Source organism: Neolamprologus multifasciatus, chromosome 5 (genome assembly GCF_963576455.1).
Source record: "Neolamprologus multifasciatus chromosome 5, fNeoMul1.2, whole genome shotgun sequence".
NCBI lineage: Eukaryota > Metazoa > Chordata > Actinopteri > Cichliformes > Cichlidae > Neolamprologus > Neolamprologus multifasciatus.
In genome coordinates this window covers 19773490-19800442 of record NC_140443.1, presented here as the reverse complement: position 1 = coordinate 19800442, position 26953 = coordinate 19773490, and the positions used below count along the sequence as shown (strand labels likewise).

General features: G+C 39.0%; 3 protein-coding genes across 4 annotated transcripts; 2 read left to right on the top strand and 1 right to left on the bottom strand.

Annotated features, from left to right (window-relative positions):
- The first annotated feature begins 55 nt into the window (after window positions 1-55).
- Window positions 56-3972, top strand: LOC146518469 (transmembrane and coiled-coil domains protein 1-like). Of its 2 annotated transcripts, none has more exons than XM_085160513.1 (4): window positions 56-1385; window positions 2549-2722; window positions 2795-2930; window positions 3216-3972. In XM_085160513.1, the coding sequence occupies exons 1-4, from the start codon at window positions 1312-1314 to the stop codon at window positions 3522-3524; spliced, it is 693 nt and encodes a 230-aa protein (XP_085016639.1). In that variant the 5' UTR covers window positions 56-1311; the 3' UTR covers window positions 3525-3972. The 2 variants fall into 2 exon arrangements, with proteins under 2 accessions (XP_085016639.1, XP_085016640.1); XM_085160514.1 differs by having other exon boundaries at window positions 1350-1465.
- Window positions 3216-5766, bottom strand: h1m (linker histone H1M). The gene is made up of 5 exons (XM_085160512.1): window positions 5571-5766; window positions 5261-5496; window positions 5088-5187; window positions 4965-5014; window positions 3216-4405 (listed from the first exon to the last, which is right to left on the bottom strand). Exons 1-5 carry the CDS (start codon window positions 5662-5664, stop codon window positions 4163-4165), a joined length of 723 nt encoding a protein of 240 aa, XP_085016638.1. The 5' UTR covers window positions 5665-5766; the 3' UTR covers window positions 3216-4162.
- On the top strand, window positions 3216-26953 carry LOC146518467 (uncharacterized). The gene is made up of 14 exons (XM_085159341.1): window positions 3216-3323; window positions 6296-6387; window positions 10472-10519; window positions 10792-10818; window positions 11005-11301; window positions 11894-12223; window positions 12357-12416; window positions 14059-14160; window positions 23329-23560; window positions 23883-23901; window positions 24498-24599; window positions 24711-24777; window positions 25594-25634; window positions 25716-26953. Exons 2-14 carry the CDS (start codon window positions 6366-6368, stop codon window positions 25806-25808), a joined length of 1440 nt encoding a protein of 479 aa, XP_085015467.1. The 5' UTR covers window positions 3216-3323; window positions 6296-6365; the 3' UTR covers window positions 25809-26953.

The window sequence follows — 26953 nt, the reverse complement described above, 5'->3', positions numbered from 1 at the left end:
ATGGGGTCACACACATTGAACATCAAAGAGGGTTATAGTCAAAATAATACTAAGGTAAAAAACACAAAAAAACCTTTTGCTCGCTGGCATGATCAACAAACTGGTTTCAGGTGATTTGACCTTTTTAACATGAGAAGATGAGCATGGTCAGCAATATTACTCAGGTAGGCTGTGGTGTTTAAACAGTGATCAGCCTGCACTAAGGGGGCCGTCAGTCAAACTCTGTTTACATCGTGGGCCACATAAAGCCGTGTTTGACCCTCTGTAGGCTGGACCGGTGAAATTCTCCTTCTGCCAGTGTAAAGAAGTTTAACCACACATGGAATGATTCACATATCTTAAAAAATGCAGTTAAAAGTCCAAAATCTATGCCTTTCTTCACATTTTACAAAGTGGGCCAGTAGGCCAGATTAGAGCCTCTGATGTGTCCCCGGCCCATTTGACACCCCTGCCCACACCACTACACCATCCCCACCCAGACCCGTAGATACGAAGCAGAATAGAGCCATGCTTTCGTGTTGTTTAAGACCAATTCTGACCTGATAATCTGAGTGTTGCAGCAGAAGTTGAGACTCATCAGATCCAGCAACATTTTTAAATCTTCTATTGTCACATTTTGTGTGGAGTTGTAGCCTCAGTTTGTAGTTTCCTCACCGGTGTGGTCTGCTGCTGCTGTAGTTTGGAAAAATCCCAGCAGATCAGCAGTATCTGAAATAATTCTCGCACCTGCAATCATGCTACGTTCAAAGTCAGTTTGAGCTTCAGCAGCTCCTATGGAGCCTGTCTACATGCCTAAATGCACTGAGGTGCTGCCGTGTGATTGGCTAAGATATTTGCAATGAAGATCATATCAACAATTATATGTTAATCTTTCTCATCGTCTCATAAAAGGGTCGAGAGTGTACAGAAAAACAAAAAACATCAAAGCCAACAGATGCTCCACACAATCCATTAAATCTGCTGTCGTTTTAAAAACTTATTTTTTCTCTTTTTCCCCCGCGGATGAAGGTGAAATTGAGCTGGGAACTGCCTCCTTCTTCAGACCTTTAGCTACACCCAGCAAAACAACTTCGGACTTTTATTGAACTACTAAGAAAACTTACTGAACCTGAAACACCGGATAGCAGATCGTTTACGACATTCACAAACCCGAATCAGCGTGAACGTTTCTGTTTCTGACAGTTTTACATGTTGTTAAGCAACATGAACGTTGGGCACCGACGTCGTTTTACTGTTTACAACATTTATCGCTTCGATTCCGCTAAACTTTAACACATGCAAAGCAGTTGGATTTTTTTAAAAAGGTGACAAATGTGTCTCAACATATCAACGCCTGAGAGGTCACTGACACCCGACTACGACTCCACGATGTCACTTGAAGCCAGGTGAGCATGAAGCGACCAATATAACCAGGAAGAACTGCACAGTCATCAAAAATGATGTTCTTACTACATTCAAGTGTGAGGTAGGGATCTTTATCGCCGTGCACTGTGTGTTAGGTGTAAGTCTGCAGGCCACACACACGGGGTACGGCAGCAGCAGCCGGAACGAAAGCTCCCGGTGAGAGGCGGGCAGATAATACCGATACCAACGCTGGTAACTAGGGTCACAGCAAATATTTACTCAGCCAATCACATGGCAGCAAATTTAACAGCGTAAGCATGTTGACATGTTCAAGTCGTGCTCCTGAAGTTCAAACAGTGCATCAGAATGAAGAAGAAAGGTTATTTAGGAACTTGAGATTCCCATCATAAACATACAACTGAAACTGCTCAGAATTTTTGGTCCATGTTGACATGATAGCCTCACACAATGTTTCCAACACTGTGCTGAATCTATGCCATGAAGAATTTAGCCCAAAGTGGTCCAACCCATTACTAGTAAGGTGTACCTAATGAAATGTCTGGTGATTGCATATTAACATTTACAACTGTTGGATGTTTCATGCACTGTAGAAATGACATTTAATACAACATTTACTCATGCCCTGGCGTGATGCTGATCGACTGTGATGATGGTTTGGAGTTCTGGGTGAATTTTTATTCTCTCAGTCATTTTTGTAATAGGTTCGTTCCCATTTTATCAGCACAACTTAACAGTGACATAATGGACTTTTAAATAAAGCATACTATTTACAGTAGATTATAAGCAGACACCACACTAAAATGAGTGTTTATAAATCGTTTTAAATGAATTTTTGTCCTAATGCAAAAAAACCCATTTACTTTAATTAATTTAAGCTCACTTTTTTTTAAAAGAAATTTTTTATTATTTTAAACAGCAGTAAAAGACAGATTTTATCAGTAAGGACACACTGCCCATTGCTTTTTACTGTAAGTGGAAAAGCATGCTTATATATGTAGTCACCCCACAGAGGTCCACTTTGAGGCAGACCAATTTTCAGGTTACAGCTGTCATCTGGAAAGCACGCTGTTATCCAAATACTGCTAGTAACAAAGAGGAGGCCTCTACATCTTCTTTCAGTCCAATTATTCAGCAACTGTGGTGCAAAATCTGACTAAAATGTCTCTTTCAATATCTTATACAGTAGCTCAAGGCAGTGTACCTGTGACCACAGCGAGGCCTTTGATGATGTACTGAAGTACGTTGGTAAGCTTCGGGAAAGCCACAGCCAACTTGAAGAACACTTTAAAAACTTAAATGCGAGTTACCAACGAGACTACTCTTTGCTCTTTGAGGACCTTAAAGATCTACAGAACAGGTACTATATTACTCTATACAGCTGTGCAGGCTGAAACCATCTGCTGTTTTTATGTAGTGTTGTGTTTTGCAGAAGGGAATCTCTAGAAGAGCGATTCATTGACTTGACAGAACAGTATCAGAATGACGTTTGGAACTTGAAAAAAGAGTTAGCCGCCACAGCGGAGAAGAGTGCTGATCGGTCTTCTGATGCAACACAAGATTTTTATGTAAGTTTCAAATAAGGTTTTCCCATGACAAGAGAAGTTGTTCCAGTATGTAACTGGTGTGTTGATTCTTCCTTTCTGTACAAAATTAGATTAGAATTAAAATTTACAGATTTACCCTTTACTATTCTACCTCAGAAAAAACTCCAAAAACAAATTCTGACAGGGCTAAAAAGATGCAAGGCCCTTTTTAACCACTATAAGGGCCTGGCATCTTTTTAGCGCTGGCTTTGTAACTGTATTTCTCCTTGGGCATTAGAAAACTTCAATTTTGTCTCTGGCCTGCAGGAGGCGCTGGAGGCTTGTGAGAGACGCCAGTTCAAGCTGGAGCAGCAGCAGCAGAAAGAAGAGGATGCAGGGCATCCAGAGACATGGGCCAATACCACTGCACAGACAGTACTTGAAAAACTAATCGATGTATCGCTAGCCTTTATAACCGTGCTTTTGGTGCTGATGTCCACAGTGAGCAGCTGGGTGGCCCCATTTTTCAAGACAGCCCTTTTAATGCTTTGCACGCTGCTTTTTCTGGTCCTTTTGTCTTTCCTGTGGAGGAACTGGGATGTTATTTTAGATTATCATTTACCCTTCTGCAATTAACATCTTGGAAACACATAAAATGAATGCAGACACCACTCAGTCATCTTTATTACTGCAGTGTATGGGAACTTAAATCTAGTGTGTGTCTTACTACAGAAAGCAATAGCCCATACAGTGAAGTCTGAGTTACACAGGAATGAATCCTTTGATTACAGGACATGAATCTACAGCCGAGGATGGTCAACATATTCAGGGACATGCACCGATTAATAGAAACAGTGACTCAGTTTGGTGAAGAGCCCACTAGGTCAGCTTTGTTACACAATTGTCTGCTGAGACTTGTGCAAATATGGTTCACTCTCAGGAAAGCTGCCACCTGAACTTTAAGTTCAGAATGTTTGCAGATGAACAACTTTTTTATTTTGAAACCAGGTTACACAGCATTATAGACTTGCCGTCATAAACTCACAATTGCAACAATCTGTCAGGTTTCTTTCTTTGTAGGACACGTTAGACCTTTAGTACAAATGCAGAAGGTCTGAAGTAAATTAGGCGCCAGATTCAATACATTTGCAATGCTTGGGGTTAGTTATTGTATAGTCTAGTATTAAAGGTAATTAGAATATACTCAAATGCACTCGAGCTAAAAATTTAGATTTATTTGACAAACAATATAAAAACAGTCTAGAATTACAAGTTCAATCTTCAGACTTTGTCCCTCGTTTTCCGCTTGATTTAGAAGCCACTTTACTGTCCGCTTTGGCAACCTTGGCCTTTCCAGGCTTTGCCTCCTTCGTTTTCTTTGCTTTAGTCTTGGTCGAGTCAGCAGTTTCCTCACCATCCCCAGTTGGTTTAGCTCTTTTAGCCTTTGGCTTCTTCGCTGGAGCAACCTTTGATGTAGAAGCCTCTTCATCCTTCAACTTTTTGGGAGGCTTTGAGTCCTAAAAGGCAAGAGGGGAATTTAGGAGACAGCGGTAGATTGAATGACAGACAGAATTTAATGAACACTGGAGAGAACGTAAACTACTTTACCAGACAAATCGATCCTATGAAAACTGACACATTCAGGACACTTTACCAAGCCATTAACCCCTTAAAGCCTGAATTGTAACGCAATTGCCAGAAAATTCACTTTAAAAATGATGAATCTGACAAATTATCAAACTCCAAATCAAGTCATATGTAAATAAAATGCATCAAATTTGCTACATCTGGCTTAAAATAAATGCTCAAGTCTATTGTGCAATTTGGGAATTTTTTCCAGGATTTTTCTCTAGTGAGGCTGTACAGATACCTGGTTTCCATTTCTGTTGAAGTTTATAGTTATGCAAAAGTAACATTCTGACCATCTTCCAGAATATTTTGAGGGTCCTTCAAATCTTAAACATTTGCAACTTTAGAATATAGATGTAAACTACCATGAGCTTCATCCACATTCTTAAATACATGAAGAGTCAACTTCCCAACTTCTCATCTAAAGACAAACTTGCGCCCACTCACCTCTTTGGACTTTGTTTGTCCATTTTCAGCGTCTTTTTTCTTTGCGGCACCTGTAAGAAATGACAGGTTGACACAGTAACAGCTTAAATTACTGCTCACTCGAGGTTTAACGGTCATTCATACCCGCTTTGCTGGGCTTCTTGGCTTCATCCTTGGCTGCTTTTGGAGACTTCTTCACACTGGGCTCTGCGTTTTCGGCTTTTGGTTTGGTCTTCGGTGCAAGCTTAATAAAGACGAAACCCGTAATTGACATTTGAACTCTTCGTTTGAACGCAGTTGCAGATGTAACCTCTTACCCTAAATCTCCTCGTGGCCGTTGTCGCGCTGGAGTTTCCAGGCTTCACCAGCGTCCCATTTTCCACTCCCTTCTTTAGGTTTTTGCGAACTAAAGTCTTCAGCCTCGCCAAATCCACCGACGGGTATTTTTCTGTGATATACTTCAGTATCGCCTGGGATGAAACCCCTTTGCGCGAGTCCAACGCTTGAAGTGCTTCTTTCACCATGATCGCCGTGGATGGATGAGGCGCAGCATCTACGCAGAGTAAATTTACATATAATTTTTAAAGTTCGTTCCATCTGAAAGATTTTCGCCTCTTGCGCACAGACCTGATTTCTTTTCCGGCTTCTCATCCATCGACGCTTCGCTTGTGGATGAATCGGACGGCTCAGTGGAGTGTGCTGGTGGCCTTTTGGGAGCCATTTCACTAAAATCTAAAGTTAAAAACAGGACACAATAAAGGCAGACAAGCTAAAGTCTTAAAATATGCGTACTCTCCTTTTATTTGGCAACTGTCTCTGTTTTTATGCAGTTGTTTCCGGTATAATGAGACCAGGTGAACCGCATCGCACCAGGTGTGGTAAATTAAGATTTGAAAGCCACCGCGGATTCATCCAACTTAATGTGTTATCACTGAATCCTGTCGCCTCATCCAGTGTCAAAACACCCAAGCAGTGCTTCAAATGCACAGATAGCAAGACGACATTTAAACAATGCTGATTTTTTATTTGAATCGTCGACTGAAATCTCAGACCTAAATAAATGTCGGATCAATGTTAAATGCTGATGAAACTTGACGGTGTGACGACAGTGACGTATGCACTTTATCACATACATATCTTTGCTGATTGTATTTGGCACTTTATGCAACCTTTTGCACCTCTTGATGATATTTGTAATAGTAAAATAAACTGTTTTAGGTGGTTAAATGTTATGCTCAAAATTAGCTTTTGAGATGTGAATTTAATGATTTTTAATTTTAAACAAGTTTTGGACAGATTTCTAAAATTTCACGTGCTTTATTCACATTGTGTTTTTGTATTTTCTTTTGTAGTTGGTGCAAATGCATTACACAGAGAATTTTCCTTTAGCTATATGCAGTTCAGAGCTACAGTCTAGGCTGGATGGAGGCAGGACATCACAGAGGTAGGAGTAAATTCCCCAGACATAATTTCAAGCTAAATAAAATATTTTAAAAGTATTTAATGCGAGTTAAATGAATAATAAGAAGTTTAATAAGGATAAATATATTTCAACATCATTACACAATTTATCCTGGCTGTAGATACAGAAGTACAATACTCTAAAGTATTGAGTATTGTTAGTAATTTGCCTTTTAATATGAGTTGAAATGCCACAAAAGTGATTAAAAAACAATGTCAGAATTCAGCATTAAATAAATGAAATGTTTTTCTTTATCTAACTGGATAATTGCATGTTGATGTACATCAGTGTGCCAAAATTAAAAGATGCCAGGTTATAACAAAACTGATCATTTATATCTGTAGTCCCAGGCCAGGTCACATAAAACATTAAAATGAACAAAGACATAAAGATATACAACAAAAATAAATACATAAATGAGTTCTGGGTGGTCACACACCTGGTTTGCAATCAGCCAGTGCTCCCTATTTTTGTTGCTGTTTAGCTTTATTACTGAAGTTCTCCGGTCATGTTGTTAATATTATCTCAATATTATCCGAGGGTGCAAAACTGATTAAGAAACAATATCAATGCTCAATGCAGAATTCATCAAATTTAGACTGATAGCACAATGTTGAACAACTATTGTTTGCTATCTCAGTGTGCACACTTGTGTCTGTGTCAAAAGCAGATGCATGTCACACATTGTAGACGTGCGAAAATGATCTCTACTTGCTTCCGTGTTCTCATAGATAAAATTACCTCCTAGAGAAAAAGGGCAGGAACTAAATTTGTACTCACAACTCATCACTGAAACTTTGTATCTAATTTACATATGAAGCAAAATCTAATTTTGATTGCTCAGTGACTACAGAGGCAGACTTGTGATGAGTGTAAAAATGTTTGCGTAGGTGAGGATGAGTTCATGCTTGAGTTCAGCCTTGGGTCCAGAAATGCCTACAAACAAAAAATGGCTTTGATATGTTTATATTGAGGACTTCAGAAACTCAGCAGCGGCTCCTCCGAAAATACAATGGAGTGGTGACATGATGGGTTTTCCAGTCAGAGTATGTTTTATGAATTTTCCTCTGGGGCCACAAAGGACACTGGGACTCTTGTGGTAAGCTTATAATGGGATAAAATTAGTATTAAACAGAACTGAGTCCAGCTTACTGATGCAGCCCTTCACAACAGTCCCAATTTCTCATGTGGTCCCTTGGGAAAATTAATTAATGACTCGTGCATTTAATATTAGTTCTCCATCCATTTATGAATTTGCATGCAGCATGCACCATTACATTATGCGACTTTATTTCTACAGGGTGGGCCATTTATATGGATACACCGTAATAAAATGGGAATGGTTGGTGATATTAAAGTCCTGCTTGTGGCACATTAGTATATGTGAGGGGGCAAACTCCTCAGCATGGGTGGTGACCATGGTGGCCATTTAGAAGTCGGCCATCTTGGATACAACTTTTGTTTTTTCAGTAGGAAGAGGGCCATGTGACACATCAAACTTATTGGTACTGTCACAAGAAAAACAATGGTGTGCTTGGTTTCAACGTAACTTTATTCTTTCATGAGTTATTTACAAGTTTCTCTTTGTTCACAGCCATTGACATGTCGAAGAGGTTAACACGTGAGGAGCGGATTGAAATTGTGTTGCTATCTGGTGAACGCAGTAGGTCATTGCAGCAGATTTCAATGCAAGACACCCTACGAGACCATGCTACAGTTAGCAAACTGCTTGCTAAGTTTCGTGAAACTGGTTCAGTGCTGGATTTGCCAAAATGTGGACGCAAGAAAACTGTCACTAATGAAGAAACATCAGTGGCTGTCCTAGCTTCATTCAGCAAGAGCCCACAGCGTAGCCGCATGTCACTGGAGAGTGGCATTAGTCGAACATCCCTTCGGCGGATATTAGCTACTCACAAATGGCACCCTTACAAACTGCAGCTACTGCAGCATCTCAGCGAGGATGACCCAGATCGGCGCACAGAATTTGCAGAATGGGCAAAACAAAAATTGGAACAGGACCCTCAGTTCACGCAGAAGATTTTGTTCAGTGATGAGGCAAACTTTTATGTGAATGGTGAAGTTAACAAACAAAACCACCGTTATTGATCTGACACTAACCCACATTGGATGGATCCCTCCAAGACTGTTGGAACAACAAAAGTGATGGTTTGGTGTGATATATGGGGTACAACGATAGTGGGTCCATTCTTCATCAATGGAAACCTCAAGGCCACTGGATATTTGAAATTGCTACATTATGATGTGTTTCAATCTTTATGCACTGAAGTTGGTACTGAGTTTTCCCAGCAAGATGGTGCACCACCACATTATGGGTGCCAGGTCCGAGCATTCCTAGATGAACAGTTTCCTGGAAAGTGGATTGGTTGTCGTGGGCCAGTTGAATGGCCCCCAAGGTCTCCCGATCTGATCCCCTTAGACTTTTATCTTTGGGGTGAAGGCAATTGTCTATGGAGTGAAGAGACGAGATGTGCAGCACCTGAAACTACGGATCCTGGACGCCTGTGCTGGCATTTCTCCTGCGGTGTTGCTATCAGTGTGTGAAGAGTGGGAGAAGAGGGTTGCATTGACAATCCAACATAATGGGCAGCACATTGAACACATTTTATAAGTGGTCAGAAACTTGTAAATAACTCATGAAAGAATAAAGTTACGTTGAAACCAAGCACACCATTGTTTTTCTTGTGACATTACCAATAAGTTTGATGTGTCACATGGCCCACTTCCTATTGAAAAAACAAAAGTTGTATCCAAGATGGCCAACTTCTAAATGGCCACCATAGTCACCACCCATCTTGAGGAGTTTGCCCCCTCACATATACTAATGTGCCACAAGCAGAACTTTAATATCACCAACCATTCCCATTTTATTACAGTGTATCCATATAAATCGCCCACCCTGTATTTTGTCTATTTCATAGAGAAACAACAGCTCCAGTAACCCTAAAAGATACAATGTAGTGGGCTCCATTTTGCATCTTTTCTCCTCCACCTTCTTATGAATATAGTCTCCATGCATTCATGTGTCTACAGACATACAACAAAAGAAACACAAATAACATATCAAGCAGACATTACTTAAAAAAGAAGCTGATGATTTGCAATGAGCCATTGATTGAGATGTCTTAAATGTTGGATATGTAGAGCGCTCTGTTATTGTCTCTGGGTTGCAAGTTGGTTAAAAAAATCATGTCGATCATGGTCCGTAGTCATGATTGTAACATTAGTTCAGTATTATCCGAGAGTGCAGATGTAATTAAATTTAGACTGATAGTGCAATGTTGAACATCTTTATGCATACTCAATCATCTAAGTAAGAAAATCGCCAAATGTTGATTCTGTTCATCTGGATGTAGTGTTTTCAGTGAATGCAGCACTTTCTGAATGTATCGTTCTCCCTCTGAAAAAGCTGAGTCCCACTTTTGAGAATGTTGAACATCGTTTCAACTGTTGTTTAGTGCGCACATTTGTCTGTATCAAAAGCAGATGTATATGATGTGTTGTAGAGGTGTTAAAAATCTCTATTTCAGTAAAAACCATCATAGTGACTTCAGTGTTGTCATAAATACATTTATTTAATAGAGCTAAAGGGCAGGAACTAAATTTGATTTGACCTCTCATCACTGAAACTTTGAATGTATCTACATATGAAGCAAGAAAACATTTAGACTGCTCAGTAAAGAGGCAGACTATCAGGTAACAGGTTTATCAGGTAACAGCAGATACAAAAGTTAAAATGTATGCTTTACTGTCTTATTGAACTAACTTGTGAATACTTCATGTGTTGCAATGCTTTGAAAATAAATACAAGTGATGCATGTGTGCAGATAGTGAGAACTTTAACCCACACAAATTCAAAGTAAATGATGCTCAAATGTGCTCTTCTCATTAGCTTCTTTTCACCCCTCTGCTGTGGTTCTTTGTTTCTCAGTAAAACACGTACGGGTACTTTTGAAAGCTACATTGTTCAGGGCTGTTGCTTCCTGTCTTTTTAGTTTGAACAAGTGCTGCAAAATGACAATCACTCTGTTCAATTTGGCTGTTGCAGTATTCAGCTTCATCATGACTAGGCACCTGCTGTTTGCCATCCTCATGAGTAAGTCAATTCTCTGTAGATTTCAACATAAATGAACTCAGAGTCATCTTTGCAAATTACCTACATTTTTCATGGCTGGTGATTTTATGCAGGTTAGTTTATTGAGAAACTATTGTTCTTGTTGGATTAAATTAAATCTGCGTTTATACAGACTCTGAGCAAGAACTAACTCAAACTTTAACAGTTCAATTGTTTAAATGTTACATATGTGTTAATATCCAGTTATTAACACATGCATGTATTTCCCTTTTTAAACATGTTATTTCTGACAGTTTCCTCTCATGAGTATCAAGTCCAAGGTCAGTCTGCAATTTACAGTTTTAATTTCAAACTGTTCTTTTAGCATCATATGAACTGATACAGTCTGCAAATAACCAAACAAAGTTTTCACACATTGTTTGTTTACAACAAATCTCTCTCATTCAGAGTGTTGCCATAATAACCTTTTAGATATTTGACATATGTATTTCCCTCTAACCTTTCAGCTCTTCTTGCACCAACACTGACAGTGAACACAGGATTGATCTCAGAGACAGACTCAGTCACATTACACTGTCAGGCACCAGCATCTGCCTCAGTTCATCACTGTTATTTTTATACTGGGGAGCAACAAAGTAACAAAGGTATCTCGTGTCTGCAGACACTGACAGGAGCTGAACTGCTGTTTATGTCACATCAGAGATCACCTGCTGAGGTCAAAGTCAGATGCTTTTACACAGTGAAATATGGAGCTGTGAATTCTCCTTCACCGCACAGTGACACATCCTCCATCACCATACAAAGTAAGAGACTCTTCTTCCTGTTATTAGATCATGTATCATACAATTACCTTTAGCAGGAATCTGGTGGACAGTGCTTCATGTTTAGGAGGGTATGTTAAAGTTAATTACAGTTGTTGTCAGTTATTACTTTGCAGGTCTTTGGTTATAAACATCTGGCCTACTACACTGAACTAAATTTGCAGATACAAAAACCTGATACAGAATCACTGTTTGTATTTCACATAAAAACCTGTTATGATAAAATTATGATGGATTTCAGTTACACCTTTCTGTCTGTTCATATTAACAGACATGACGTGATGGTCCAGTTGATATTTAACCAGTTCAACATGTGTTTCTCACGCATCATCTGAGAAGGCTGAATGTCAAATTTTACTGATTCGTCGAACACATGTAAAATACATTTCAGCTTCCATGTGGTGTTAAAAGAAATTTCAGGGGATCAAAAAATGTTAACATCAGTTGTAAAATATGATGACTGAGTGTTATAGTAGGACAGTTGTGATTATCACCGCTGTCGTTGTTTTTGTACTGGTAAAACATGCAGAATATGTGACTGATATCTAATGATACTGCATTGATCTTCATGTAGGTCAAACACCACAGATGAGCGTTGAGCATTTTAATGGAGAATATGTTCATTTTGTTTGCTCTCTGCCTGGATCTGTGAAAAATGACACAAGATGTAATCTGTACTTTGAAGAAGCAAGTCGTCCAGTCCGAAATCTAGCTGTCTTCAAGGAAAGCAGCAGAAAAACCAAACAGAGGTTCTGCCAGTTTTATGTCCCAGTTGCTGATTTTTTGAGGCATTTACATCATGTTCAACAAAAAGATGCCAGCTGTGATTACACTTTAGAAAATGAACCCAACTCTTTGTCACCTCGCAGTGATCGATACAGCTTGAAACGCAAGTCCAAGAAAAACTGAATTATTTTTATATGTTATGAGTTTGATTCAGTTTTTTTTAGTTTTACAAGATGTCTGCCGCAGTGATTCCAAAAATAACAAAAAACAAACAAAAAAACACATTTTTTTTGTTTTTCTTTTCCCTGTAGATATTGTGGAAAAAGAATCACTAGTGACTGTCATGAAATCATCATTTTCCACAACCGCAGGTAATATGTACAATACACATACAGTGGGGCAAAAAAGTATTTAGTTAGCCACCGATTGTGCAAGTTCCCCCACTTAAAATGATGACAGAGGTCAGTAATTTGCACCAGAGGTACACTTCAACTGTGAGAGACAGAATGTGAAAAAAAAAATCCATGAATTCACATGGTAGGATTTGTAAAGAATTTATTCGTAAATCAGGGTGGAAAATAAGTATTTGGTCAATAACAAAAATACAACTCAATACTTTGTAACATAACCTTTGTTGGCAATAACAGAGGTCAAACGTTTACTATAGGTCTTTACCAGGTTTGCACACACAGTAGCTGGTATTTTGGCCCATTCCTCCATGCAGATCTTCTCAAGAGCAGTGATGTTTTGGGGCTGTCGCCGAGCAACACGGACTTTCAACTCCCGCCACAGATTTTCTATGGGGTTGAGGTCTGGAGACTGGCTAGGCCACTCCAGGACTTTCAAATGCTTCTTACGGAGCCACTCCTTTGTTGCCCGGGCGGTGTGTTTTGGATCATTGTCATGTTGGAAGACCCAGCCTCGTTTCATCTTCAAAGTTCTCACTGATGGAAGGAGGTTTTGGCTCAAAATCTCACGATACTTGGCCCCATTCATTCTGTCCTTAACACGGATCAGTCGTCCTGTCCCCTTGGCAGAAAAACAGCCCCATAGCATGATGTTTCCACCCCCATGCTTCACAGTAGGTATGGTGTTCTTGGGATGCAACTCAGTATTCTTCTTCCTCCAAACACGACGAGTTGAGTTTATACCAAAAAGTTCTACTTTGGTTTCATCTGACCACATGACATTCTCCCAATCCTCTGCTGTATCATCCATGTGCTCTCTGGCAAACTTCAGACGGGCCTGGACATGCACTAGCTTCAGCAGCGGAACACGTCTGGCACTGCGGGATTTGATTCCCTGCCGTTGTAGTGTGTTACTGATGGTGACCTTTGTTACTTTGGTCCCAGCTCTCTGCAGGTCATTCACCAGGTCCCCCCATGTGGTTCTGGGATCTTTGCTCACCGTTCTCATGATCATTTTGACCCCACGGGATGAGATCTTGCGTGGAGCCCCAGATCGAGGGAGATTATCAGTGGTCTTGTATGTCTTCCATTTTCTGATGATTGCTCCCACAGTTGATTTTTTCACACCAAGCTGCTTGCCTATTGTAGCTTCACTCTTCCCAGTCTGGTGCAGGTCTACAATTCTTTTCCTGGTGTCCTTCGAAAGCTCTTTGGTCTTGGCCATGGCGGAGTTTGGAGTCTGACTGGTTGAGGCTGTGGACAGGTGTCTTTTATACAGATGATGAGGTCAAACAGGTGCCATTCATACAGGTAACGAGTGGGGGACAGAAAAGCTTCTTACAGAAGACGTTACAGGTCTGTGAGAGCCAGGGATTTTCCTTGTTTGAGGTGACCAAATACTTATTTTCCACCCTGATTTACGAGTAAATTCTTTACAAATCCTACCATGTGAATTCATGGATTTTTTTTTCACATTCTGTCTCTCACAGTTGAAGTGTACCTCTGGTGCAAATTACTGACCTCTGTCATCATTTTAAGTGGGGGAACTTGCACAATCGGTGGCTGACTAATGAGACAAATGAGATGTGTTTGTGATCTCAAACAGGAACGTGGACACTGACTGTTGTGTTAGTCATCGTTGGTTTCGGAGTAACTGTGGGCGTCATTTTACTGGTGCTGACGATTCTTAGATCTAAAAGAAGAAATGGTGAGATTTATGTCAATTAATATGTGAAAGTATTTGTCAATGTGCCGATGGATATTAATGTTAGAGTATAACATTTACAGTTTTAAATTGATTGCATTAAAACTGATTTCATATTAGATTGCTCTGGTTACTCTTCTTGCCATCAGTCAGTAATAAATATTTTTTTCATGCAATAATATGTTACGTAATGTTAAGGATTTAGGAAATAATTGTACTTTTAGATTTCTTGTTTCAGAATCGGAATCAGAAAGACTTTATTTCTCCCCAAGGGGCAATTAAGATACAACAGAGCAGCATGAAGTTAAAGATAAGGACAGGGCATAAACAGACAATAAGAGTGAGATAATAAATACACAGAGTAATTCAATTCAATTCAATTCAATTTTATTTATATAGTGCCAAATCACAACAAAAGTCGCCTCAACGCGCTTCATAGATACATAGAAAAACAACAATCATATGACCTCCTTTGAGCAAGCACTTTGGCGACAGTGGGAAGGAAAAACTCCCTTTTAACAGGAAGAAACCTCCGGCAGAACCAGGCTCAGGGAGGGGCAGCCATCTGCCGCGACCGGTTGGGGTGAGAGAAAGAAGACAGGATAAAAGACATGCTGTGGAAGAGAGACAGAGATTAATAACAGATATGATTCAATGCAGAGAAGTCTATTAATACAATAAAATAGTGAGTGAGAAAGGTGACTGGAAAGGAAAAACTCAATGCATCATGGGAATCCCCCGGCAGCCTACGTCTATTGCAGTATAACTAAGGGAGGATTCAGGGTCACCTGGTCCAGCTCTAACTATATGCTTTAGCAAAAAGGAAAGTTTTAAGCCTAATCTTAAAAGTAGAGATAGTGTCTGTCTCCCGAATCCAAACTGGAAGCTGGTTTCACAGAAGAGGGACCTGAAAACTGAAGGCTCTCCCTCCCATTCTACTTTTAAATACTCTAGGAACAACAAGTAGGCCTGCAGAGCGAGAGCGAAGTGCTCTAATAGGGTGATATGGTACTACAAGGTCATTAAGATAAGATGGGGCCTGATTATTTAAGACCTTGTATTTGAGGAGCAGGATTTTGAATTCAATTCTGGATTTAACAGGAAGCCAATGAAGGGAAGCCAAAACAGGAGAAATATGTTCTCTCTTTCTAGTCCCTGTCAGGATTGCAGCATTTTGGATTAGCTAAAGGCTTTTCAGTGAGTTTTTAGGACGTCCTGATAATAATGAATTGCAGTAGTCCAGCCTGGAAGTAATAAATGCATGAACTAGTTTTTCAGCGCCACTCTGAGACAGGGTATTTCTAATTTTAGAGATGTTGCGCAAATGGAAGAACGCAGTCTTACATATTTGTTTAATATGTGCGTTGAAGGACATATCCTAGTCAAAAATGACTCCAAGGTTCCTCACAGTGTTACTGGAGGCCAAGGTAATGCCATTCAGAGTAAGAATCTGGTTAGATACCATATTTCTAAGCTTTTCAGCGCCGAGTACAATAACCTCAGTTTTATCTGAATTAAGAAGCAGAAAGTTAGCGGCCATCCAGGTCTTTATGTCTTTAAGACATTCCTGCAGTTTAACTAATTGGTGTGTGTTATCTGGCTTCATGGACAGATAGAGCTGGGTGTCATCTGCATAGCAGTGAAAATGTATGCTATGTCCTCTAATGATGCTGCCTAAGGGAAGCATGTATAATGTAAACAGAATTTGTCCAAGCACTGAACCCTGTGGAACTCCATAATTAACCTCAGTGTGTGAAGAGGACTCTCCATTACATGCACAAACCACTGCAGTGCAGTACCTGTAATACCTACTGCATGTTCTAATCGCTCTAATAGGATATTATGGTCAACAGTATCGAATGCTGCACTAAGGAGTGTGCACAGAGAGCAGCAGCAGCTTGAGTAGCAGACTCCAGGGAGTAGCAGCCCAAGACAAGGTATTCTACTAATTTGACAAAACTGAAGACAACAAACGACACAAGAAGGAAGCACACATATCTACGGAAAAAGAAACGAACACCAGACAATTGGTAGCTTGTTGCACCAAAACTGAAAAATAAGCCACTAGGCCAAGGCTCTTCCAGCAGCCACCAGGCCCAGGCTCTTCCAGCAGCCACCAGGCCCAGGCTCCTGCAGCAGCCACCAGGCCCAGGATCCTCCAGCAGCCACCAGGCCCAGGACCCTCCTGCTCCACCAGGCCCAGGATCCTCCAGCAGCCACCAGGCCCAGGACCCTCCAGCAGCCACCAGGCCCAGGACCCTCCAGCAGCCACCAGGCCCAGGACCCTCCTGCTCCACCAGGCCCAGGACCCTCCAGCAGCCACCAGGCCCAGGACCCTCCTGCTCCACCAGGCCCAGGACCCTCCAGCAGCCACCAGGCCCAGGACCCTCCTGCTCCACCAGACCCAGGATCCTCCAGCAGCCACCAGGCCCAGGACCCTCCAGCAGCCACCAGGCCCAGGACCCTCCAGCAGCCACCAGGCCCAGGACCCTCCTGCTCCACCAGGCCCAGGATCCTCCAGCAGCCACCAGGCCCAGGCTCTTCCAGCAGCCACCAGGCCCAGGATCCTCCAGCAGCCACCAGGCCCAGGATCCTCCAGCAGCCACCAGGCCAAGGCTCTTCCAGCAGCCACTAGGCCCAGGCTCTTCCAGCAGCCACTAGGCCCAGGCTCTTCCAGCAGCCACTAGGCCCAGGATCCTCCAGCAGCCACTAGGCCCAGGCTCCTGCAGCAACCACTAGGCCAAGGCTCAACCAACAAGTTAATCAACAGTGACTTCAACGGGCCATCACAAGGAAATACAAATCTCATCATTTTCAAAATGCCGCCTAAAAGAGCAAACCCAGGAGCTGAAGAGGAGTTGGAGGAGATTAAGAAATCGCTTAATTTCATGTCTGATGAACTGAGCAAAGTGGCTAAACAACAAGGTATGCTACATGACCTAATGGATGAAATAAAACAACTAAAAAACCTCATAAAGAACAAGGACAAGAAAATAGACGACTTGGAACGGCGAATTGAGGACCTTGAACAATACACAAGAATGGATGATTTAGTCATAAGTGGACTGGAGACGCAACACCGAACCTACGCCGGAGTAACAGCTGGGGGAGGTAAAGATGGTGAAGATGCCCCGGTAGAGGAGCTGCAAACGCTTGAACAGCAAGTGATAAAATTCCTTCAAACGAAGAATGTAAGTATTCAGAGCCATCATATTGCAGCATGCCACACGCTCCCCAGGAAAGACAGTAAAACAAAGCCATCAATTATTCTTCGGTTTGTGAGTCGCAAAACAAAGATTGAGTTACTGAAACAGGGTAAGAAGCTTAAAGGGACTGGTGTGTATTTAAATGAACATTTAACGAAAAAGACTGCTGAAATTGCAAGACAGGCACGCAGCCTGAGAAAACAAAATAAGATACAAGCGACATGGACGAGGAACTGCAAAGTAATGATAAGACTAAATGGCAATCCCGAAGAAGCGAAAGTTGTGATGATAAGAGAACTCAAAGACTTAGAGCAATATAAATAATCAGGAATCTGCTCTGGAATCTATTGGAAAAGTGACGATTGGATAATGAACAATGGGTATGGAAAGTGTTTCTGGCCTTACGGCTCAAAAAACAACAACAAAAACAAAAACACATAAATGACAAGTTTGGACACAGATTATAGGTTTCCATTCAGAGATATTGAAGAGGAAGAATTTGATTATGAAAAGGACTGTCAAGGTGGTTATTTTGCCACACACGCTGAGAAAACGAACTTCAAAACGTTTAACTATGCAGAGCACAACATGCATGACCCTGAAAGTAACATTGACCCAGATACCCACTTCTACAATAACACCAATAATACTTGTGAGTACTATACGGATGACCAATTCAATATGAATATTAAAATGGCAAATGCATTGTCGGTCATACATTTCAATAGTAGAAGCCTGTATAAAAATTTTTCTAAAATTACAGAATGTTTAAGTAAGTTAAAAAAGTTTAATATAATTGCAATATCAGAAACATGGCTCGATAATGAGAAAATTAGTGAAATGGGACTGGAAGGATACGAATTATTTACAATGAACAGGGTGAATAAAAAAGGAGGCGGTGTTGCCTTATATGTAGATAAAGTTTTGAAATGTAGTCTGATTGAATGTATGTCAAGCACCATAGATAACGTATTGGAATGTGTCACTATTGAAATCCATGTTGAAAAAGCTAACAATATAATTATAAGTTGCATCTATAGGACACCAGGTTCATGCCTTGAGACATTCAATGAAAAACTTGCTGCTATGTTTAGCAACCTAAATGATAAAAAAGTGCAAATAATTTGTGGTGATTTTAATATAGATTTGCTAAACCCAAATGGACATCAGAAAACAACAGATTTCATAAATACAATGTATAGTAACTCCCTTTTCCCTGTAATTATAAAACCAAGTAGAATAACAATTGATACAGCTACATTGATAGATAATATATTCACAAATAAAATTGACCATGAAATAGTAGGTGGACTTCTTATAACTGATATAAGCGATCATCTTCCTGTTTTTGCAATTTTTCAAAATTATTTTGGGATTAAAACTAAACAAAAGAATCAAATATTTGATATGATACGACTTAGAACAACAAGAGCCATTGCTGCCCTCCAGGTGGACTTAAAGGAACACAATTGGAATGAGGTTTTTGCAAATGAAGATTCAAATAGTGCATATGATGCATTCTTATCAACTGTAATTTCACTATATGAAAAACATTGTCCTTTAATGAAAATCACTAGAAAGCATCACAGATCAAATAAGCCATGGATCACAAAGGGGATAGAAGATGCATGTAAAAAGAAAAATAATCTATATAAGAGATTCATAAAACAGAGGACAAAAGATGCTGAAATAAAGTACAAGTTATATAAAAATAGATTAGTAAATATTATAAGAACAAGTAAGAAAGAATATTACCACAAATTATTGGAGCAAAGTAGAAGTAACACACAAGAAACATGGAGGATATTAAATAGTATAATCAAAAAGGGCTCAAAAAATAAGAATTATCCAGATTATTTAAAAAAAGATAAAGATATTGTGCTTGATAAAACTAAAGACATTGCAAATGAATTTAATGATTTCTTTGTAAATGTTGGCTTTAATTTAGCAAAAGAAATTCCAGAGACAAGAAATAATAACGACCTAAATAAACATATTACTCAGAATGTGTCCTCCATGTTTATTGGTGCTGTAACTCATAGAGAAATAATTAACATTGTGAAGACATTTAAAAATAAAAAGTCCACTGACTGTTTTGGTATTGACATGATATTAGTTAAAAGTATTATAGAATATATAGTGCAACCTTTCGCATACATTTGTAATCTGTCCTTTCAAACTGGTGTATTTCCCTCACAAATGAAAATAGCAAAAGTTATTCCAATCCATAAAAACGGAGAGAGAAGTCAGTTTACCAATTATAGGCCAATATCACTGCTCCCACAGTTCTCAAAAATTTTAGAAAAGTTATTTGTTAATAGACTTGATAAATATATTGAGAAGCATAATCTCCTAAGTGATAACCAATATGGCTTTAGAGTGAAAAGGTCCACTTCGATGGCAGTGATGGAACTTGTAGAAGGGATATCTAATGCTATAGATAATAAGGAATATACTGTTGGTGTTTTTATAGACTTAAAAAAGGCGTTTGATACGATTGATCATTCTATACTAATGAATAAACTAGAGAGATATGGCATAAGAGGGTTAGCATACAAGTGGATGAAAAGTTACCTGGATGACAGATATCAATATGTCGAATTCAATAATGTAAAATCTAAGCAGTTGAAGGTAACTTGTGGTGTTCCTCAGGGCTCTGTGCTGGGCCCTAAATTATTTATATTATACATAAATGACATATGTAGCATTTCCAAACTGTTAAAATGTGTATTGTTTGCTGATGATACCACTCTGTATTGCTCAGGTAAAAACCTAGAACAGCTTCTGACTACAGCGGAAAAGGAGTTAAATATATTAAAAAACTGGTTTGATGTAAATAAGTTATCATTAAATATAAAGAAAACAAAATTGATTATTTTTGGCACTAGACAAATGAAAAATGTATCTAAAATCAGGGTTAATGGAATTGAAATTGAAAGAGTGTACGAAAATAAATTTCTTGGAGTGATAATTGATGATAAGCTGAGTTGGAAGTCTCATATAAACCATGTGAAAACAAAAATGTCAAAAACCATTGCTATTCTCTATAAAACAAAGCATGTCCTGAACAAAAAATCATTATACACACTCTATTGTACTCTGTTGCTTCCATATATGACTTACTGTCTGGAGATATGGGGTAATGCATATAAAACAAACACTCTTCCTATTTTCAAGTTGCAAAAAAGAGCTATAAGAATTATAAACCAATCAAACTATATAGAACCAACTAACATTTTGTTTATTAATCTGAATACCATGAAATTTTATGATTTAGTTGAATATAAAATGGCACAGATAATGTATAAAGCACAAAATAACTTGCTTTGCCCCAGTATTCAGAAGCTGTTCAAAGTCAGAGAGAGTCAATATGACTTAAGGGGAACAGATTTCTTTAAAAAAAACAAGATAAGGACAAATATAAAGCAGAGATGTGTTTCTGTTAGAGGAGTTAACCTGTGGAATAGTTATGACAGTGATTTAAAAAGGTGTAGTTCATTTTCCTTGTTTAAAAATATGTTTAAAAATAGAGTATTAGAAAAATATATATATCAAGAATGAAAAGAGCAAAAAAATAAACAAAAACAAAAACAGAAAACCTCTTGATTCTTTTGCTTTGATGTAGTTACTTACTAAGGTGGTGGTGTTTTTTCTTGTTTGTTTGTTTGTTTGTTTTGTTTTTGCTTTGTTTGCCTTCTCTCACCCCAACCGGTCGCAGCAGATGGCCGCCCCTCCCTGAGCCGGGTTCTGCCGGAGGTTTCTTCCTGTTAAAAGGGAGTTTTTCCTTCCCACTGTCGCCAAAGTGCTTGCTCATAGGGGGTCATATGATTGTTGGGCTTTTCTCTCTGTATCTATGAAGCGCCTTGAGGCGACATTTGTTGTGATTTGGCGCTATATAAATGAAATTGAATTGAATTGAATTTTATTATTTGCTTCGAGCCCTGTGTACAGGAGCTGCATGCTAAAAGATCTTTTGTTAAAAGGGTTGGCGTAATAAGCAAATGCTTCAGCCAATACCTTTTGATTAGCCTTGTCTCATGCTTTCTTGCTTTGTGGTAAATCTTTGTTCTGTCTTCACTGAGATATTTGAATGCTAATCAATAAACATATCAGTATAAAGGTCTAGCAGGACAAGCACAGAGATGAGTCCACTGTCAGAGGCCATAAGAAGATCATTTGTAACCTTCACTAAAGCTGTTTCTGTGCTGTGATGAACTCTGAAACCTGACTGAAACTCTTCAAATAAACCCTTCCTCTGCAGATGATCTGTTAGCTGTTTGACAACTACTCTTTCAAGGATTTTTGATATGAAAGGAAGGTTGGAGATTGGCCTATACTTAGCTAAGACTGCTGGGTCTAGAGATGGCTTTTTGAGTAAAGGTTTAACTACAGCCAGCTTGAAGGCCTGTGGTACATAGCCGATTATTAGAGATAGGTTGATCATATTTAAGATCGAAGAATTAATTAATGGCAGGACTTCTTTGAGCAGTTTTGTAGGAATGGGGTCTAAAAGACACGTTGATGGTTTGGAGGAAGTAATTATTGAAGTTAACTCAGAAAGATCAATTGGAGAAAAAGAGTCTAACTTAACATCAATGGTACTAAGAGTAGCTGTAGATAATATTACATCTGTGGGATTATTATTGGTAATTCTGTCTCTAATGATAAAAATTTTATTTGTGAAGAAGTTCATGAAGTCATTACTAGTTAATGTTAAAGGGATGGTTGGCTCAAAAGAGCTCTGACTTTTTGTCAGCCTGGCTACAGTGCTGAAGAGAAACCTGGGGTTGTTCTTATTTTCTTCAACCAGTGACGAATAGTAAGATGTTCTGGCTTTGCGGAGGGCTTTCTTATAAAGCAACAAACTATTTCTCCAGGCTAAAGGATGATCCTCTAAATTTGTGACACGCCATTTCCTCTCCAGATTACGAGTCATCTGCTTTAGGGTACGTGTTTGAGAATTATTCCCAATTATTCCCTGAGCTCAGAACTAAATTAGATATAAAGTCTGAGAAATCAGACAGAAACTCTGTGTAAGGCCCAGGTGGACGATAGATGATAACAAGTAAGACTGGTTTCTGAGTTTCACAGCTGGGGTGGACAATGTTAAGCATCAGGCTTTCAAATGAATTAAAAGTCTGTCTTGGTCTTTCATTAATTAATAGACTGGTGTGAAAAATTGCTGCCACACCGCCCCCTCGGCCTGTGCTTCGAGATTTCTGGTAGTTAGAATGACTCGGGGGTGTTGATTCATTTAAACTAACATAATCATCCTGCTGCAACCAGGTTTCTGTAAGGCAGAGTAAATCAATTTGTTGATCAATTATTAAGTCATGTACTAACAGAGACTTGGAGGAGAGAGACCTAATATTTAATAATCCACATTTCACTGTTTTACTCTTTGGTTCAGATGTGGATACTGTATTGTTCTTTCTTTGTAATTGTTTATGTTTAAGTTGTTTGTTGCTGGTTTTTAGTTTGTTTTTTGTCTTTTTGGAAGCTGACACAGTCTCTATGGAGATGGGTTTTTGGGGGGGTAGCAGGAGGAGAGAAGCTGCAGAGAGGCGTGTAAGACTGCAACTTTGCTTCCTGGTCCCAACTCTGGATAGTCATATTTTGGGGGGTTTAATAAATTTGTCCATATTTCTAGAAATGAGAGCTGCTCCATCCAAAGTGGGATGGATGCCGTCTCTCCTAACAAGACCAGGTTTCCTCCAGAAGGTTTGCCAATTATCTATGAAGCCCACATCGTTTCTGGGACACCACTCAGACATATATATACACAGTTTTAAAAGTACACAGCTTTTAAATAACTGTAAATTACTAAAAGTGAATAAAGTGTCAGCAGTATAAAAGAGTGTAGAGTAGTTTATGTCTATGGGTGTGGGAAATGTTCTTATCGGCTGGAGTTAAAAAGCAGAGTGGCTTTGGGGACAAAGGTGGCTCTCCTCTCTCAGTCCTGCAGGAAATGCAGCGGAGGCATCGCTTCCTGTTCTGAAGGCTGAGGGAGTGGAACCAGCAGGTGATGGAGAAGGTTATGATGCTTTCCAGGAAGGCATAGTGAAAGCTATCATGATGGGTGTGCTGACTCCAAAGGAGTTGAGTTTCCTAAGGAGGTGTAGCCGTTGGTGGCACCTCCTGAGAATCTCCTCTGTGTTGGCAGAGAATTTCAGGAGGTTGTCAAAGATGGTTCCCAGGTATTTGTACTCCTCAACTACCTCCACTGGCTTCCCATGGATGATGGTAGTGACTGAAGCAGCGAGATCCCTCTGCCTACTGGAGAAGGTCACCACCATCTCTTTGGTTTTGCTCACGTTCAGTTCAAGTTTGGAGCTGTCACACCACCCTACAAACTCTACTTGTATTGCTTTTATACTTTCAGGAGGTCTCGTTGAATGAAAGTTTGTAGGTTTGTGTATGTTTGCTGAACTACTGTAAATGAGCCACTGACTGTAAAACTGATTTGATGCCACTCAGCCTATACAGCATTCGGACTCTGACTATTTCTGTTTTTCTCAGACAGATATTCTCCAAACAGGTAAGAAATCTAGTTTTCAGCAAACTTGAGCTTTTCCTTAATAAATATTGATCACATCTCCCCATTCATTCCTGGACATTATTTTACAAAATGCAGAAGCAATAACAGAGACAGAGTTAAAGCAATGAAATAAAAGAAAATAGCAAAATACAGAATTATTCCTTCTTTTGAAATTAAAATATAATGAGGGAAACAGTTACTAATTTGATCCAACTCACATTGAAACCATCTAATTATCATTACTCGTGAGTTATACATCTGTCTAATCCCATTTACACAACCCAGCCAGAAACGCTGTAGGGTGGACAATGCCTTCAAATCCCAGAGTCTTTTCAAAGTAAAAGCCATTTTGTGTCTCACATGGGTTCTAACAATTTTTACTGTCCTATAATTTTTAAACTGACCGACCAAACCCACAATAAGCCTGCTTTTTATTTTCATTGTAATTTAATGTAACCTTTGCTTCCCTTTATTTATTTTACTTGTAGGTTTAAAGCCAAAAACACAGGTATTTTATCTATTTAGCTGCCACTATCCCTGCATTTATACATTGCATGCCTTACATTGCACTGTAACATCCATCAATAATAGAGTAGACAGTATTGCATTTATATGTATTTTTATTCTCTGAGACTTTTTTATTTACCTCTGCTGCAGATGACTTTGTATGCATGACAAATATTGACAATGGAGGAATGGTAATGCAAATGCATATTTGCATAACTTTAATATTCAATAATTTAATTACAAATGGTAAAGGTGCATTCATTTGTAATGTGTTATCTGTGGATTTTCTCTGTTGGATAAAGTCACCTGTAAGTAATGATGGAGCCTACAGTGTGATCACTTCAGTGGCTGGTGTCAGATGTACTACTGGTGAGCAACAGTTTTTTTCTCAAACTTTAAACCTATCTAAATCCTGTTTAGTACAATATAAAGGAAAAAAATCATGGTGTAATCATAGCCTAGCTGTGAGAACGTGTACCAGTGGTGATAAAATAGTTTATGAGAGCAGGGGGTAGAAACCTCAACACCTACTGTATCTGTAGGGGGCTTTATATAAAGGCTGTAAATTACATTGGTTATGCATAGTTAATGAAATATGTTTTTAAAATTAAGTGAACAATTTTATATTAAGTTTTTCACTTAAAAGTTTAAGTTTATAAACTTAATCTTAATATTTATCTATGAAGAACAATCATGCAAGAATATGTATACACAATCTGGATTACATACACAAAAACACCAATATATGACTCATAGAACAGTCAGATATAAGGAATGAATTTTACAGATAAAACAGTGACCCTCTATATTTTTGATGATTTCCTGTCAAAGTGACAGAGACAACACGTTGCCTGCAAACGTTCACCCTTTAGCATAACACCAACACAGGTGGTTTCCTTTTTGTCATCATATGAAAAAAAACAACAACAGTAACAATCATAAAATAAACCTTTTCCATATTATTCATTTAATTTGAACGTATCTGAGCGCTGAAGACTCTTAGATGTACACATTTCTAAGAGTAAAATGACAAATTCATGACATAAAGCTACAAGATAATGTTTTTAAGTTTTTTTTCTCCCAAGATTTACTTTTGACCTTAGTGAGAGGGGAATCACATGCAGTGAGTGCATCTGTATCTGCCTGACTGAAAGTAATTTTAGGATGTGGTTCTCTTACTTGCAGGTGCAGAGAAATTGAACAGAGAAGAGTTTAAACATGACGAGGTAATTGACACCTGAGGTGCAGAATATCTTTTCTGAGCTTAACTGATGCTGCAGACTTAAAGGACTGTCTGTTTTCTCCAGTCTGATGTTTATCATGCATACGCCACCATCTCTGAGGAACGAGCTACACCAGTCACACAGGATATGACGTACAGCATGCTGCAGGCACACTGAAACATTTAAACCTGAGATGCTGATGCCTTCCTGTAAACTTGAAGCAGTCTGGATTTTCTCCTCTGACCTCTGGCATCAACAAGGCATTTTACCTAAGAAAGCTGAAGCCCATTAGATATTTTCTCTTCTGTGGAGTGTACAGATCAACAGTTTGAACACTACTCAGAAAGGCATGTCTGCCACCAACAGCCATGCCATCCTATTCGAAGTCACTCAAATCCCCTTTCTTCTCCATTCTGATTCCCATTTTGAACTTTAGTGGGTCATGTTGATTATATAAAAAAGCCTAAATGCACCAAGTTTCTGCAATTTGATTAGTTGATTAGGTGTTTGCTTGAATAATCAGTTAAACAGCAGTAATAGTACCTAATAGCTGCACCTAATAAAGTGTCTTTAACTGTATACAGAAATACACTGAAAAACAACAAAGCCATATTTAATTGACTTTAACATAATGGAAACTGTAAACAAGAACAGAGACTATGAACATTTAACAGAATCATGTGGAGATAAAATGTTTGGCTGACATACAATCAGGGTATTATGGAAATTAATGCCGAATTAAAGCAAAATATAATTTTACAAAGTTTTGTGTGTGTGTGTGTGTGTGTGTGTTTGCAGATAGTGAAGTCTTTTACCCAGACAAAGTCAAAGCAATGTGCTGCAATGTACAAACATGCTCATTTTATCTTTATTTCATCCTCCCTGTGGTTCTTTTATCTCAGTCCAACATGTATAGATATTTATGCAAAGCTATTCTTTGTGCATCTTTGTGGCCTTAATGTATCAGTGCTGTTGTTTCACGTGGTTTTTAGTGTGAATGGGTTTTGAAAAGTGTATGCAGTACTGAATACTACTGTTATAGTATTCAGTACTGCATATTCATCATGGACAGCTACTGTTGTCATCTTCATGTGGCAGCTAAACCTCCTGAAGAAATTTTTATCACTGTCTGTGTTGTTGCTCTATTTTGTTTATTAATTTACTGAAAAAATGTCCAAAACTTATTTCCTCAGTGTGACAAATACAACGTACCTTGATCTGGACTTTCACTTGTAATCAACAATATAAGAAATTTAATAGTTTTAATGTGTCTGCATTTGGTCAGTTATTGAATTTATTAAATATCATTTTGGATTTTACTC

Bases quoted from the DNA above. Each gene is read 5' to 3' on its own strand.
- LOC146518469 (XM_085160513.1), top strand. From the start codon at position 1,312: ATGTGTCTCAACATATCAACGCCTGAGAGGTCACTGACACCCGACTAC. The intron at 1,386-2,548 runs GTGAGCATGAAG...TATCTTATACAG, and splicing joins ACGATGTCACTTGAAGCCAG to TAGCTCAAGGCAGTGTACCT. The intron at 2,931-3,215 runs GTAAGTTTCAAA...TCTGGCCTGCAG, and splicing joins ATGCAACACAAGATTTTTAT to GAGGCGCTGGAGGCTTGTGA.
- h1m (XM_085160512.1), bottom strand. From the start codon at position 5,664: ATGGCTCCCAAAAGGCCACCAGCACACTCCACTGAGCCGTCCGATTCA. The intron at 5,188-5,260 runs GTAAGAGGTTAC...GTCTTTATTAAG, and splicing joins CGGCCACGAGGAGATTTAGG to CTTGCACCGAAGACCAAACC. The intron at 4,406-4,964 runs GTGAGTGGGCGC...CTTGCCTTTTAG, and splicing joins GACAAACAAAGTCCAAAGAG to GACTCAAAGCCTCCCAAAAA.
- LOC146518467 (XM_085159341.1), top strand. From the start codon at position 6,366: ATGGAGGCAGGACATCACAGAG. The intron at 6,388-10,471 runs GTAGGAGTAAAT...TGGCTGTTGCAG, and splicing joins GGAGGCAGGACATCACAGAG to TATTCAGCTTCATCATGACT. The intron at 14,161-23,328 runs GTGAGATTTATG...TCAGTCCTGCAG, and splicing joins TAGATCTAAAAGAAGAAATG to GAAATGCAGCGGAGGCATCG.